Below are 14,793 nucleotides of genomic sequence, written 5' to 3'. Positions count from 1 at the left end.
AAACTGAACTAAGCCATGTCTTCCTGCCCCTTCTCCTCCTCTGGACAGTACATATAAAAAGTTTATCTTACTTGGACGAACAAGTAACATCCCCCCAACCGCCCCACCCCCCCACCCCCACAATCAAGTTGCTTCACCAATAGATCAATTTGCAGGTAAACTAAATGATGTTTCTAAGCGCTACTACAGATAACATCCTCTTCCTTTCTAAATCTGCTCCTTTTGCCTCTTGTTCTCTAGACCAGTTGCTAGTTCCAACCCTAGAATTCTGGGACTCCTCCTTCTTTCTTCATCCCCTCCTTTCTGTCCCTAATTTTGCTGTCCCAGCACTTGACTCCTGGACTATTGCAACAGCTTCCTAATTGGTGCCCCTGGTTCTGGTTTTGTCCCACTTGATACAACAACCAATCTCAAATCCAATGATCACTCTAAAATGCATGTCTAACCAGAAAGATCCACTGCTTGGCAACTGCCTGTCACTTACATGATATCAAATTCCCAGGTTCTTGACATGGCAAAGAAAACCTATGTCTACCTCTCCATACTAAATTCCTACCACACCTGCCTTACATTTTGAACCACTGTCGGAGAACTGACTGGTGTTTCCCTGCTCAATGCTCACTTATCTATCTTTATTGTCTTTACTTATTGTCCTTTTGCCTATAATCCACTTACCCACACAAAAACTCAACACATTCTTTAATATTTAGCTCCAGGGTTACTTCTTCCAGGAAGCCTCAGACTCTTCCTCAGAGTCTCTCTTCAGGTTGATTACGTAGGTGCTTCCGGAATGCCCTGTGAATATCACAATCACCGTGCAAACAAAATCAACGTGGGCCAGGGGATCAGCAGCATCAGCCTCACCTGGGAGCCTGTCACAACTGCAGCATCTCAGACCCTACCCAGACCTACGTAATGAGAACCTGCATTTTAACAAGATCCCCAGGTGATTCATATGCACATTAGAGCTGGGAAGCACTGTTGTATTAAATAATCTGTTTGTACTTTTGTTTCTCCTATTAGGCAAACCGTCTCAAACTTTAGTGTGCATCAGAACTACCTGGGATGCTTATTATGAACCTGGACTCCCAGGCCCATACAGAAAGTCGAATGCAGTAGATCTGGGGAGGGGCTCAGGTATGTGTATTTTTATAAGTACTCTGTTATCACTGATTAAAAGCCTCCCTCACCAACACACTTTGAGAGACACACTGCCAGACTGTGATATACTTCAGATAATGGAGAGAACAAAAGGACAGAGAAGTTGCTGGCTGGTAGGCAGCTCAATGGTTACAACACAGGATACAAAGGGGATATGGAGGAAACCAGAATAGAAAGATTGTGAATGTCTTGGGGTGGGGGAAAATCATCTAAACCTTTCCTCTAGAAGAGCTGGGTCTGTAAAAATAACATAAAAGAAAATGGTCAATATTTTGCTCCCCAACTTAAAAAGGCCTACTCTAATGCCCACTGCCCAAACACAAATGACAACAATATCACATAACTAAAAAGCTCTCTAAGCCACTCATGAAAAGAAACCTGTTAACTGACAAAGCTCACAATCCAAGGTCTATATTCACTTGAGTTAACTAGTAACCATCACTTTTCAGAAGTTAATATAAAAGAAAAACCTCGAGTGAATCAACAAACAGTATACCTTACAATTTTCATAAAGCCACTGCTATTAGAAAAATTAAAATTATTCTATTGATCGGGCTAAAAGAAACAGGGAAATAGAATAATTTTGTCAAAATGGTGGGTCAGAAAATAAGGGTCTAAATGTCTAGTTCAATATTAGCCTTCCTAGGAGTCAGCTGTTTCACATCTATCAGTAAAAAGAAATGAACACAGGAAAACCTGAATCATTGCTTTATACCTATCCCCATACCCAGATACATGGTAGCCCCTCAATAAATGCTTGTGGAATTGAACTATAATACTAGCTAAGAATTATGACTCAGTTAATACATTGTTTTATCTTAAAACTCTATTAGTAAAAATTTCGTGACCCATTCACCTTTGCTTAAAAAGTTGGAGCTTCTCCACAAGCATCTTAAAGTCAATTATGAGTCACATACACCACAAAAGGACTTAATGCTGAACTAACGAAAGTAAAGAATGTGAATCAGGAAAGAGAAAAATTGAAAAACTTAAAAAAAGTCACCACAAAACCCAGTATGTGCATATTATCTTAAATGTGGTTATGAATTGAGCCATTAAAAAAACCAAAATGATAAAACATACTTAAGTGACAAACATGAGGCATAAAAAGGATATAATTAATATCTCTTAAACTAGTGCACTGTGATATTACATATCTATTATCTAATATACAATGCCTGGTGTAAATCCTAAGATCATACTAAGTTATTAAATCTATTGTTAAGTTAGTTGTTTAATCAGACAATTTATGCTGCGAGCAGGATTACAGTTTACTGCCAACATGCGTTAGTCTGTATGATTTTGTCCTTGCTGAATTTTATAGACCAAACACACTAGCATTTTGAAAATGCAACCACAGACCTGTGATAGCTACAAGCAAAGTTCAACTGTTTAACAGTCAAAATAGGATGGATGTTTTTCTTTATTCAAATGCTTTAAATTAATATAAAATTAATCCTCATAAAATATGTGATTTATCAATGTATTTCTAAACATCCCATATCATTACAATCAATGACTGAGTCTTGGAAATGTTAACTTAGATCGAGGTATGGGCTCTGCTAGTCAATCAATATACATAGATGGAGAAAGGAATATAAACGATGCTTCACTCTTTCTTTAGCAAAAATCTGTTCATCCTTCAGGGCTCAGCTCGGAATAGTTATTCAACAAATATGTCCTTATTGCCTTCTCTTATGCCAGATATTAGTCAAGGTTCTAGTGCAATGCTGTCCAGTAGGACTTTTTGAGATGACGTAAATGTTGAGATAGAAACAAAAGCCACAGGCCAATGTGGTGACCGAGCACTTGAAAAGTGGTATCTACTGGAAACAAAGGAAGTGAATTTTTAATCTTATTTCATTTTAATTAATTCAAATTTAAATATCGAAATGTGGCTACCAAATTGGACAGGGCAGCCCTGGTATTACAGAGGTAAACAAGAAAGACAAAAATCCTGCCTTCATGAAGTCTACAATCCTGTGTGAAAGAAGGGTATCATCAATATATAATTTCAGGTGGTGACTGGAAGTAGTCTCCTTTGGAAAGGGTGATTAGGGAAGGTCTCTCTAAGGAAATCCGGGTTAGGAACCTGCCCTATTGAAACTGCCTGTACGTCTTGTTCAGCTGTCCTCCAGCACCTACCATAATAAATATTTCTTGACCATGTATGCGAAAGTAATCTATAAAACTTCCAAAACTGAAGTGTTCAAAATACACCACAGGCTCAGTTACGAAAATACGGAAAAGATCAGAGCAAAACCAATTGGCTCTCTCTTCCAAGCCAGTCCCATGAAGCTTTGGAGTCTCACTTCAAAACACAACAGTGCAAAGCAAAGATCGCCGCCTCCTTTCGTTATTCTCATCCCCAGACGTTTACTCTTAATGACTAACTCACAGTTTCTTAGCCTCTGCCAGATCACAGTCCTCAGACCACCCCAACTCACAATGCCATTGCAAATAAACTTTAACAGGCTGCTTCCAGCAACACTGCACCTCTTTCGCCAATCCTATCATTAGATTTACGATTCCTGGAAAGTTCTTATCTACGCAAACCTTAGAGGCTCCCTACCGCTCCTATACACTGAACACCATACAGGCATTCAATTAAGAATTAACGACTTTATGGACGAAAGGGAAGCACTGGAGAGGCTATTTAGGTAAAATACGATGACAAACCCTTTGTCTTTTTCTGTTTATACTCGGAAGCGAGGCCAAGGGACTCACAGGTTCGGAGCAGGGTAAAAAGGAAGCTCAAAGTTGAGACGAAAACATGGTTGAGAAGTGAAAAGGGCGAAACCTGTAGATTCCAAAAGCCCTCGACTTACAGCTCGCCCCAGCCCTCTCGCCGTAGCTCGCGGGAGCGAGGGTGACTGCAGCCCGGCCCGGGAGGGTAAGCAGTGCCGGGTGGTCGGTGGCGCAGCCCTCATGGGGCGCCCACTTAGCCATCAGGCTCCGCAGCGCCTTTCCGGGGGGCCGGGCCCTGTGTCGGCCTCGCTGGCTGTGGCCACCAGTTACCTGCTGGTCTCGAGCGAAGAGTAGCGCTCCGGCAAGACCTGGAGGCAGCGCTGGAAGAACCGCACGTGCCGGTCCCGTAGAAAATCCAGCCGCTCTCCCTCTCCACTCCCAGCCGGCCGCTCTTCCTCCGTGGCCGCCATGCTGCTACGGAAACGACGTCCGCCGCGACCCGGAAGCAGTTGCCTCGTGGCGCGAAGGAAACCCAAGGGGCAACACCTGGGGGTCGGGTGGGGAGGGCAAGTGCGCCCTCCGCTTCCCACATCGGTGATTGAAGCTACACGCTGTCAACGGAAGGCATTACGCGGCGCTTTCTCCCTCCCATTTCTCCGTAGGTAGCGCACGACCCCGCCTTTTCTACGCTAAGCTCCAAAGGTTTGGAAACACCTCGCAAGCCTTGTAAAATTCAGCCCACAAATCCACACATCCTTCCAGAACTTTTATCTTGGATATTTGGGAGGAAGTGCAAGGTCAGTAGCTTCAAGTTCGCTTTGAGAAAAGTAAGGCCCTAAAGAACATGAAGATGGTACATATGAAAATAGAGATGGGCCAGTATAAATTTGCCAACAGACTCATTTTTCGAAGGCCACAGTTTTAAGCTGAATGGATGGAGAAAATCTACAAATCAAATTATTTGGTTATGGGGGTAACCAAATGCTTATTAAATAATTATCGACACACAGACACACACACACACACTCCCTGTTCACTAGCATGCGAGGATTTGTATCATTTGCTTTTACGGGACAAAGATTTTACTCCTTGAGTCAATGTGTCACCCAGCATCAATGTTGGATCAATTTGCAACGGAAAATATGCGCAACGTGTTCTCTACGCATATGCTAAAAAAATGAAATAACATAGGCTTCTAGCTTTTTTTTTTCTTCTTCAAAAAGAGGGATTTAAGTTGCTTCAACCATATAGTCTTCCCTTTAAGTTTACGATTCAGTCTTGGGGGAAAAAAATCCACGCAAGGATCAGGCCTGAACTTGGTTTTTATAATCAACTAATAGAAGTTTGGTCATAATTTCAATTGTTAGCTTTCTTAGAAAATGTATTTCTTAAAAAACATACCATGTGGGCTGGAGTTATCCTAATTCACCAATCCAAAGCACCTTGCATAATGTTAGGTACTAGTAACTAATTATTCACAGGTACTCCTGCATGTCTTTAACAAATATTGCATTAACAACTGCCAGGTAGGGGCAGAGGGCTGTCCTTGGTGCTTCCCTACAAATACAGAGGCCAACGGTCCTTGCCCTTTAGGTATGCCCAGTTTAGAGGAGTTTTCACTCCATTATTACAATGAAGATCTTTCTCTCTCACTTACACATATACACCACAAAATGTCTGAAGATGTTCAAAGTGAAATTACATCACACACATATAACTTACTAGAATCAATTATGCACATTCTATATAAGCTCAGAAAGACAATCCTATTCAACCTGGCCCTTAAAGGGGAGCCAATATTTCATCTGATTCTCAGCCCAAGAACCACTAATCTGATCCAAATCTGGAGGAAATACTTCTATGGTGGACTCACTGAGAGATAATATACCTCCTAGGTAAATATTTCATCTGATTCTCAGCCCAAGAACCACTAATCTGATCCAAATCTGGAGGAAATACTTCTATGGTGGACTCACTGAGAGATAATATACCTCCTAGGTAAGTAATCACCCACCTTTTCATGGGTGATTCTGACCATACAAGATTTTTGACATACATGTGACAGAATCTAACCCCCTACATAAAATGTCACTCTACATTATTAGTTAAGAAGTATAAATAGCACAAGTCTTCAAAGTATAGGAATGATAGAGTATCTATAAAATTGAATACTATTTATCCATTAAATGATAATGTTTGAACTATACAGAAACAGAAAAATATGTGATGTAATGTTAAGCGATTACAGTGTAATATCTAAAATGTATTCTAAGACTACCTATTTAAAATATGTAGGTGTATTTCTGGAAGAAATTACCTTAGGGTAGTGGAATTATGGGTGCTTTATAACATTTTTCCTTTAGTGTTTTTTTCTAAATTTCTTATTAATATACTTTTTAATCTGGTATAAGAAATGTTTATTTGACATCTCTTCTATGAGCCTGTAACTGTAGACATTATTATGTTTATTGTACGTCCTTTATACAAAGGATCCATATGATAAATTCCTCATTTATTTTATCAATAGATTCAGTTAGAAGGACTAGTTTCTTCAAAATACTTCCATACTTACTTTTATTTAAAAAATAAATAAATAAATAAAACAAAAAGCTATAAGAACCATATCACCCAGTAAGCTTACCTTAGATGCAGGAAACTAAAAGCTGTATTTGTGTACAACAAAAAGCAACATGTTAGAAAGTAATGTATAAGAAACCTTTACTTTTCTGTATCTTGTCGCTGTTCAATTCTGTTTTTAAATTTCCTTGTCCTGTTCTTTGTTTTATTTCTAAACGGCCTCAAATCATTTTAAAAAGTTAAGGAGAACAAGTACAGTAAATGAAATGGGCATTCCTGATTAAGGATGTTTTATATTAATTCTCTCATTTTGCACCAATAATTGTATAATCAGAATTCAGTTTCCATAATTTGGAGGCCATCTACTTTGAATATTAACTTTGAAATATGAAAAGGTTTTGACTACTACTCATAATAAATTTCTGAGTCATTTGACCTAAATGTATCAAATTACAATTAAAGATACTCTAATATAAAAGTTATAAGAAATGAGTTTCTATATTTATTATGTATATGATGCCTTTCCTATAAGATGGGAACTCATTGAAGTTAGGGACTAAGATTTTTTTAATATGAAAAGTTGAGTCAAATTAAGTTAAATTGTGTTTTCATTTACAAAAGTTTGGAGATTTTAAAATTAACTCTTTTGACCAAATATATTAGTCTAGCAATTTTAAAACATTTTAAATACCACTAAGAGAAATCATAGTATTCTAAAGCCAGCTTATTTCAGATAATGTTTCAAAACAGAAGATTTTCATATTTTGAGGCAAACAAAGCAGAAAAGAAAACTGCATCAGCCAAGAAGATGTGAAAGACACAAGATTTTATAAATGTGTGGAGTCCAAAAAGGCTGAAAGGAGATTTGGAATAGCTAAAGGAAACCAAAAAGATTAAATATCAATAATACAAATAATAGGGTATATATGAGATGAGAGGCATATTTTTAAAATAAATATTCTCTATATAAAACAAAGCATGCTTCAAACAAATACAAAATATTTGGTACACAAAAATGTAGTAACTGACAAATTACCAATTTGTTAAACTTAGAAAAAGTACCAACTTATTTCATAACTCAAAAAAAAAAAACTTTACATTTTTGTTACTCAGGCTAATTTAGCTCCAAGTTATAAATCTTACAATTTTGGTTTAAAAATGTTACTGTATGATTGTCTCAATTTATTTTGCTATGCAGTGACAAAAACAAAGTATCTTTCAAATGTTCTAAGTATTTAAATGAAATACTGTTTCTAACATAGACTTATTCAAGGAACTTTTACATCAATAATAGGCCAACTTGTACATTAATTACCCTCTTAGTATAAACAGGAAACACTAATGACAATGCCTCATGGAACTTAATACCTGCCAATTCACATGCAACACAATAATCAATCTGACTAGGCTAGTAATACTTCAAGAACACAGTCACTCTCTCCTATAACGGAATATGCTAACATTCCCATCAACTGAATGCCAATTTCATTATCCCATATTCTTTTCTAAACTCCTTGTCTCCAGGTTGGAATAGCCCTAAGGAGAAGAAGAAAAGAGCAATTACAAATATATAGGATATTTTTTTAAAAGTTCTGATTAAATGTTAACTTTAAAAAAAGTATATAGATTTGTTTTATCAACTTTTTATTATAAAACACAATATACATACATAAACTGCATAAAATATATACAATTTATATGCAGTTTATTAAATTATTATAGAGTGAACACCCAATCTAACTCCTTTTTACCTATGTGGGATATGTAGAAGTGGCCCAGAGCCTGTTGGTCCTATCTTTTTGGTGCGTTCTTCCCAACCTTTGGTAGGTTTGTAAACTCTAGAGGGATCTCTACTAATGTTGTTTTCAACCTGTAATCAGAAGTAAAATGAGTGCCAGTTAATTTATATGAACTATTAAGTTTGTACTTGTAAGATCCTTAGTAACAGACAGAAGTTTTAAGGAAAATACTTGATATTCGCTAGACAGAAATAAAACCGTTTCAGTAAACTTATAATTGTGCTCATATAGCTAAAATAAAATTTGGATTATATCAATCTATTAATAAAGTGTTAATTTAGGGGTTTTTCTAGTTCAATTATTTTTTTTTTTGCGGTACGCAGGCCTCTCACTGTTGTGGCCTCTCCCGTTGCGGAGCACAGGCTCCGGAGGCGCAGGCTCAGCGGCCATGGCTCACGGGCCCAGCCGCTCCGCGGCATGTGGGATCTTCCCGGACCGGGGCACAAACCTGTGTCCCCTGCATCGGCAGGCGGTGGGAAGCCCAAGTTCAATTATTTTATTCTACTTCCACTGTTGTATTTTTTTCTATTTCTATCATGAGGGAAATGTAATACAGCAAAGTATGATAGTGATATAGCCAGACAATAAATTTAAGATAAATAAACACCAGTAAGTCCTTTGTTTTATCCATGAGAGTCACCAGTATCTTTATCACCAATGAAATTAAACAATGCTCATAGCTGCTATAGGTCTAAAATATAGGCTCATATAGGAAGAATGAAGAAAAGAATGAAGAGTAGGAAGAGAGAAGGAATTTAGGGTAAAAGAAAATGAGGTGCTTATAATGTGAAATGGTAGAATTCAAACAACAGCTGCTTAAGTTGTACCAAGTTATTTTTTGTAATATGTAAATAAATAAGTGTGAAATAAAGGAGATGGATAAAAAGAAAATGGATTTTATGTTTGTATCCTTACAAATCAATGAATTAGGATAATAACAATGAAAATAAATTAATCTCAGGACTGAGTACCTTTTCTTTTAATTTTGCCAGTTTTCTTTGTTTTTCTGCCTTTTCATCTTCCTTTGATTGTCTATCTAGAATTTTCAATTCAAGTTTATGTAAATCCTAAAAGACATATACCAACAAAAAAGATAACATTAAGAAATTAAAATCAGCTAGAATCTGTTTCAAAGTTTATTAAAGTAAACTTTAATAAAGTTTAAAGTAAAATTGAATTACCTTAAGTAGCAATATTCCTTTAATATCAACCTTTTCCAAAAAAGGAAGAGCTTTATTTTCTGAATATAAATGTAATACGTGCACATGCTTTCTGAATCACCTTCTTTTAGGCGTTTCTTGTTTTATTTTATGGCTCAGTCTAAAACGTCCTTTTAATGGGTGAGTTAGCCTATTTTCACTTATCAATACAGATATGTCTGGTTTTAGACCTCTCATATATTTTCTGTATAACAGGTTTTCTTTTTTTTCCTAAGCCTTTAATTATGTGACCTGCTTGCCTTTTTGGGGAGTGGATCTTTTGTTATTTAGGGAGATTTTTATATATGAACCAAAAGAAATCCCACTAGTAATGTGTTTTTTTCCTATTATTTTTCTTTGTATTTCCCTTATTTTTGCTTTATGAGTGTTGTTCCTATGTATTCTGATGCATATAACAATTCATAGCACTTACCTCTCATTTGTACTCTTTTTCATTTTAAAGTACCCTTCCTTGTCTTTTTAATACATTTGGACTGAATTCCACCCTGTCTGATAATAAGATTGCAACTTCTTTCTTTGATTAGGATTTTTCTTATATACATTTGTTTAAAATCACCTATAATCCTCTCAGCAATAACCTTGATTCCTTTAAGTATATGTTGAGTATCTATAATGTGCTAGACCCTAGGGTAAAGGATGAACAAAAAGGGCAAAACCTCTGCCTTCATGGAGCTTACATTATGGTAGGGAGATGGACAGTGAACTAGTAAGCAAATCACCTATAGGGAAAAGCCAGCCAGTTCGGCAAAGGAAACAAGACATTCATGGCCTGGCCTGTGGCTACCTTTCCAGCCTTGTCTCCTGCTGGTTCCCATCTCCCAGTTGATGCCCTAAAAATACTGAAGTGTTTACAGTTTCCCCCACAAACTACTCTGTTACACTCCTCCAAGCTGCCCATTCATGTTCACTCTACTAAGAAAGATCGCCCCTTTCCTTCCCCTTTCTTCTCTTCCAAGACTCAACTCAAGTATCACCTTCTGTCTCACACTCACAGTTATGGTAAGCTTTCCTTCTTGCACATCCACCTCCGAAAGTTCTCTGTCCACACCTCAATCACCACACTGTTTACCATATTATACTGAAGTCCTCTATTTGCACACCAGTCTTTCCCAGTAGACTATAATCTACTAGAAAGCAGGGAGCATGGCCCACTTATTTTGGTGTACTAATGCTAGGTCCAGGCCAGATATATAAGAAGGATTCAATTAATTTTTGCTGAACTGAACCTGGAAGTAATACCTCCATGTGTATCACTGAAAAATTATTTAGGAAATGTATTTACTCACTCTTTCTTGAAACCTGGAAATTTCATCAGCAGCGGTTTTTCTTTTTTCTGCCTTTTCTGTCTTTTCCCTAATCTCCTTTTCAAGTCTCAAAAATTCTTCCTGTTCTTTCTTCTGCTGGGTATAAGTTTCTAGCAGCAATTTTAGTTTACATTGGCGTTGACGTTCTTTCTGCTGCTTTTTCTCCTTCTCTTGCTCTTCTTTTAACTGGGAAGCATATTTCATTGACATTTCTATACTTTTCTGTTTTTTCCAAGCTTCAACTGCCAATTTCTGCTTCTTTCTTTGTTCTTCTTTTTGCTTTTGATTATCTTCCTGTTTATTATGAAAAAGCATTGGTATGTTCTCCGCTTTTTCCTTTAACTTGAAAATTTCCTCCTTTTTTTGCTGCTTTTTGGTTTTCCAATTCTGAATAGACTAAATGGTTAAAACATAGCAAGAAAAAATATTTTTAATAGCCAAAAGCATTTTATTTTTTAATTTGGCCACACTGTGCAGCATGCAGGATCTTACTTCCCCAACCAGTGATCGAACCTGGGCCCCGGCAGTGAAAGAGCTGAGTCCTAACCACTGGACTGCCAGAAAATTCCCACCAAAACCATTTTAAAATACAACCTCAAATCCATCTTTCTTTCTAGAATAGTGATGCAGGATGCTAGTTGCTTAGTTTTTAAAAGTGTTTTTTTAAACCAATGCAGGTTTTTTCTATTTCTGTTTGTAAAAAATTTAATGTATCTTTTAAAACACTGAATAATGGCTATTCCATCAGCCTTTCTCTTCCTCTTTTAATCCCCAGGTACACAAGGACAACACCTCATTAAGTATCTTCCTCCCCTTTACCTCCTTCATTTGTGTTCAGGGGAAACATCCCTTTCCTCTGATCATTTCACTTCTGCTTCCAAATCCTCTTTCTAGGCTTAGAATCCTTTCTGAGTGACCTATCTCTGGTCAAAATATCAGAAGAGGAATTAAAAGTGGGGTAGTTGAGAGTATGTGCTCTGAAGCCAGGTATTTGGGACCAAATCCTGGTTTTGCCATTTACTAGGTGTAACCTTGGACGAGTCACTAAATGTCTCTGTCCTCATTTTGCTCATCTGTAAGTGGTAGGCAGCACTTCTCAAACAGGGTTGTTGTGAAGTTTAAATGAGTAAATGCCTGGCACATAGTGCTTCGTAAGTGTAAAAAAAAGTAAAAAGTAAAATAGCTTCAGATCTTTATATATGGGTATGTAAAGATTATTTAAAATTCTAGCAGCCTTCTCTGACATAAAGGAAACATCCACTGAATTACTTTCCCCTCAAGTTGGGAAATCATTTCCTCATCTTTCCTTATGGTATATCATTCATTTTCATTAAATAAATCCTTATGCTATGTGTACTATACGCAAGACAATGTGACGGGAACCATAGAAGATTAAAACAATACCAAATGCCATCTAGTATAGTGCTACTCAAAGTACTGGTCCACAACAATATCAGGAATTCATGCCAGGATGTACATCAGTGTACTGCTTCCTCAATGAGAAAGTTTTCTATGAAAAAACAGCCACCTGAACTAAATAGTGTACTTACTGGGTAGCTGATTCTCATGCAATCATGATAACTCACTGAAGACCAGAATAGTTTGCAAACTAACATCCAGTCCATGCACCAAGTTTGAGCAGCATTGCTTGAGGTGAGATATGTACATAAATACTAGAATACAGAATGTGCCATCGCACATCACACAAGACATATAAACAAGTACTAGTGAAATTCTGAGCAGACTATTTATGTTTGAGTGAGCAGAAAGGAAGCAGCATCTGATCTGGGCAGATTTGGGCAGGTTGATAGTGGAAGGGGGAAGAAAGAAGGAGGTTCCAAAAAGTGAGAACAAGATAAGCAAGGGTAGTTGGGCCAGAAAGTTCATGGAATGTCTGAAAATAAGTATGTTCATTTAGGCAAAACACAGGATATATTAAAGGAAATGGGAGATAAAAATGGTAAATTTCCTACTCAACATTTTAAACTCAACAGATTTGAAACTGCATTCCTGATGCTGTACCCCCAAACTTCCCTCTTCTCTTCCACCATGTCCTACTTCAGTAAATGACACCTCCACTTTCACACCCCCTCTTACCTCACCCCTACATCCAATCAATCATCAGATATCAGGAAACAGAGTGGCTGGGAATAAGAAGAGAAAGCCGGAATCCAGGTGGTTTACCTTCATTACAAGAAGCACTGTGTCTGTTCCTTTTCCCTAGAGAGGTGGTTCTCAAACTTTAGCTTGTTAACATAATAACCTAGAGTACTTGTTTCAACACAGATTTTGGGGCCCCGCCCCCAGAGTTGAGATTAGGTCTGGGGTTGGGGCCTGCTAAATTCTAACAAGTTCCCAGGTGATGCTGACTTTGCTGGTCCACGGACCACTTTGCTGGCCTGTGGACCTCAAGTTTTCAGTATCGTGGAGAAAAAAATCCCAAATAATTCTTAATTGCTTGTTATTTTGAGTTTTTAAAAATGACTTATGTTTCAAAGTTTTTCTTAAAGTTTCAAGTCTCAACCTTACGAACATTCAACTTATTTTGGGCAGAAACAACTGCAACAACAAATGCCAGCTATTTCTTCTAAAACTTTAGACTACACGTGCAATCAAATATTTCTTTAATGCTCCTTAGGTATGCTGTTTGTTGAACTGTCATACCTTTCTTGTTAAACCAACCGAGTTAAAGTTTATCTAGCTGAAGTCTACAAAAAAGTGACTCAAACTTAGACTATCTAAACCCATGGTTCTTGACCAGGGGCAATTTTTACCCTCCAGGGGACATCTGGTAATGTCTGGAAATATTTTTGATAATCACAATTCAGGGGCTGCTACCAGCATCTAATGGGTGGAGGTCAAGGATGCTGCTAACCATCCTACAATGCACAGGAGAGCCCCCAGAGCGAAGAATTATCCAGCCCAAATGGTCAACAATGCTAATGTTGAGAAATCCTGATCTAAACCAGAGCCAGAATAATATTTTTGTGAAAATGGAACTTTTTAGGTATTTGCTGCAATTAAGAGTTACCCCTTGACTCTGGAGTTGCCAAAATTTTGAGTCTTTTAAAATAAACAATGAGGCTGAAGTGCCAAAACTAAAAGAAACTTTTGAGTCAAAGAGCTTTCTTTCTACTGCCTCTTTATTTTCTGTTGAAAATAATGTGGCCTTTGCTCGTAAGATGACTTTTATCAAAAGCCTGGGTAAATCTGCATTTCCCACACTTCTAGTGGACACAGAGGGTGTTGCCCACTGTCAGACATTTTCTGACCCACTGTATTATTTATTGGAGTAGATATGCTGGATGTTGAGGATGTCCAACTATAGTTCCACTAAAATGACTTCACTTCTCAATGCCTCAGTTTCACCCTCTATAAGATGGGGGGAAAAACTGTAACATACCTCACGGGGTTGTTGTAAAGTTAATAATACGTTTTAAAGAGTTTAGCACAGTCCTAGAACACAAAAATATACAACAAATAATAGCTATTATAATTGTTATTACCTCTTTTTTCCTTTCTTCTAGGGCCAGAAATTTTTGATACCATTTCTCATGCTGTTGAACTTCATCCTGTGTTCTTCCAGGAAGGTGTTCAAGAACTTCTCCCATAAATGCTGGCTTCCCTTTATGCTTGTTTCTCACCTTTACAAAGTTCTGGTGATCATAATCATCCCAGCCCCCTTGTCGCCCTCCTGCTTGCTGAAGGAATTTTTCAAACTCTACCACTTCTTCTGGAAGAGTACTTGGTGTTACTTTGTCTACAGGAACTTTGCTCGACATTGCTCTGAAAGCTTTCTCTGTTTCTGAATTATCCAAAGCCCATGTGTCAATTTTTCTTGATATGGCACACAACTCATTATTAGTTGTCTTCTCTTCTTTAATAAGCTCTTCATAGCTAAAATTTTAAAAATAAAGTTTGAAAAATAAGATACAAACCAATCCATATTAACCCTTCATTTTTCTTCAAATTTTATTATTCCCAACTCTTTTGATGTCATCTTCTCCACTTTACATTATTAACATTTATAAATCTAAGCCTTAA

At 37.3% G+C, this 14,793-nt stretch overlaps 2 protein-coding genes across 3 annotated transcripts in view; both read right to left on the bottom strand.

Annotated features, from left to right (window-relative positions):
- Positions 1-4,319, bottom strand: part of PGGT1B (protein geranylgeranyltransferase type I subunit beta) — a 60,701-nt gene extending 56,382 nt beyond the window's left edge. Inside the window, exon 1 of one of the 2 annotated variants that reach the window (XM_060009002.1) lies at positions 4,180-4,319. In XM_060009002.1, the coding sequence (XP_059864985.1) occupies positions 4,180-4,319 (140 nt within the window). Of the gene's footprint in view, positions 1-3,989; positions 4,148-4,179 lie in introns of those variants that run through there. The other variant, XM_060009003.1, reaches the window with a different exon arrangement.
- A 2,927-nt stretch (positions 4,320-7,246) lies between these two features.
- CCDC112 (coiled-coil domain containing 112) overlaps positions 7,247-14,793 on the bottom strand; it is a 31,232-nt gene continuing 23,685 nt past the window's right edge. The window contains exons 6-10 of the mRNA XM_060006977.1: positions 14,256-14,646; positions 10,732-11,145; positions 9,197-9,292; positions 8,178-8,296; positions 7,247-7,962 (exon numbers count right to left, since the gene is read on the bottom strand). Of these exons, the coding sequence (XP_059862960.1) occupies positions 7,932-7,962; positions 8,178-8,296; positions 9,197-9,292; positions 10,732-11,145; positions 14,256-14,646 (1,051 nt within the window). The 3' untranslated portion in view covers positions 7,247-7,931. The remainder of the gene's footprint in view (positions 7,963-8,177; positions 8,297-9,196; positions 9,293-10,731; positions 11,146-14,255; positions 14,647-14,793) is intronic.

The sequence above is a fragment of the Delphinus delphis genome, chromosome 3 (assembly GCF_949987515.2).
Source record: "Delphinus delphis chromosome 3, mDelDel1.2, whole genome shotgun sequence".
Taxonomy (NCBI): Eukaryota; Metazoa; Chordata; class Mammalia; order Artiodactyla; family Delphinidae; genus Delphinus; species Delphinus delphis.
Note: the sequence above shows the minus strand (reverse complement) of the source record. Positions and strands in the feature narration are given on the sequence as shown.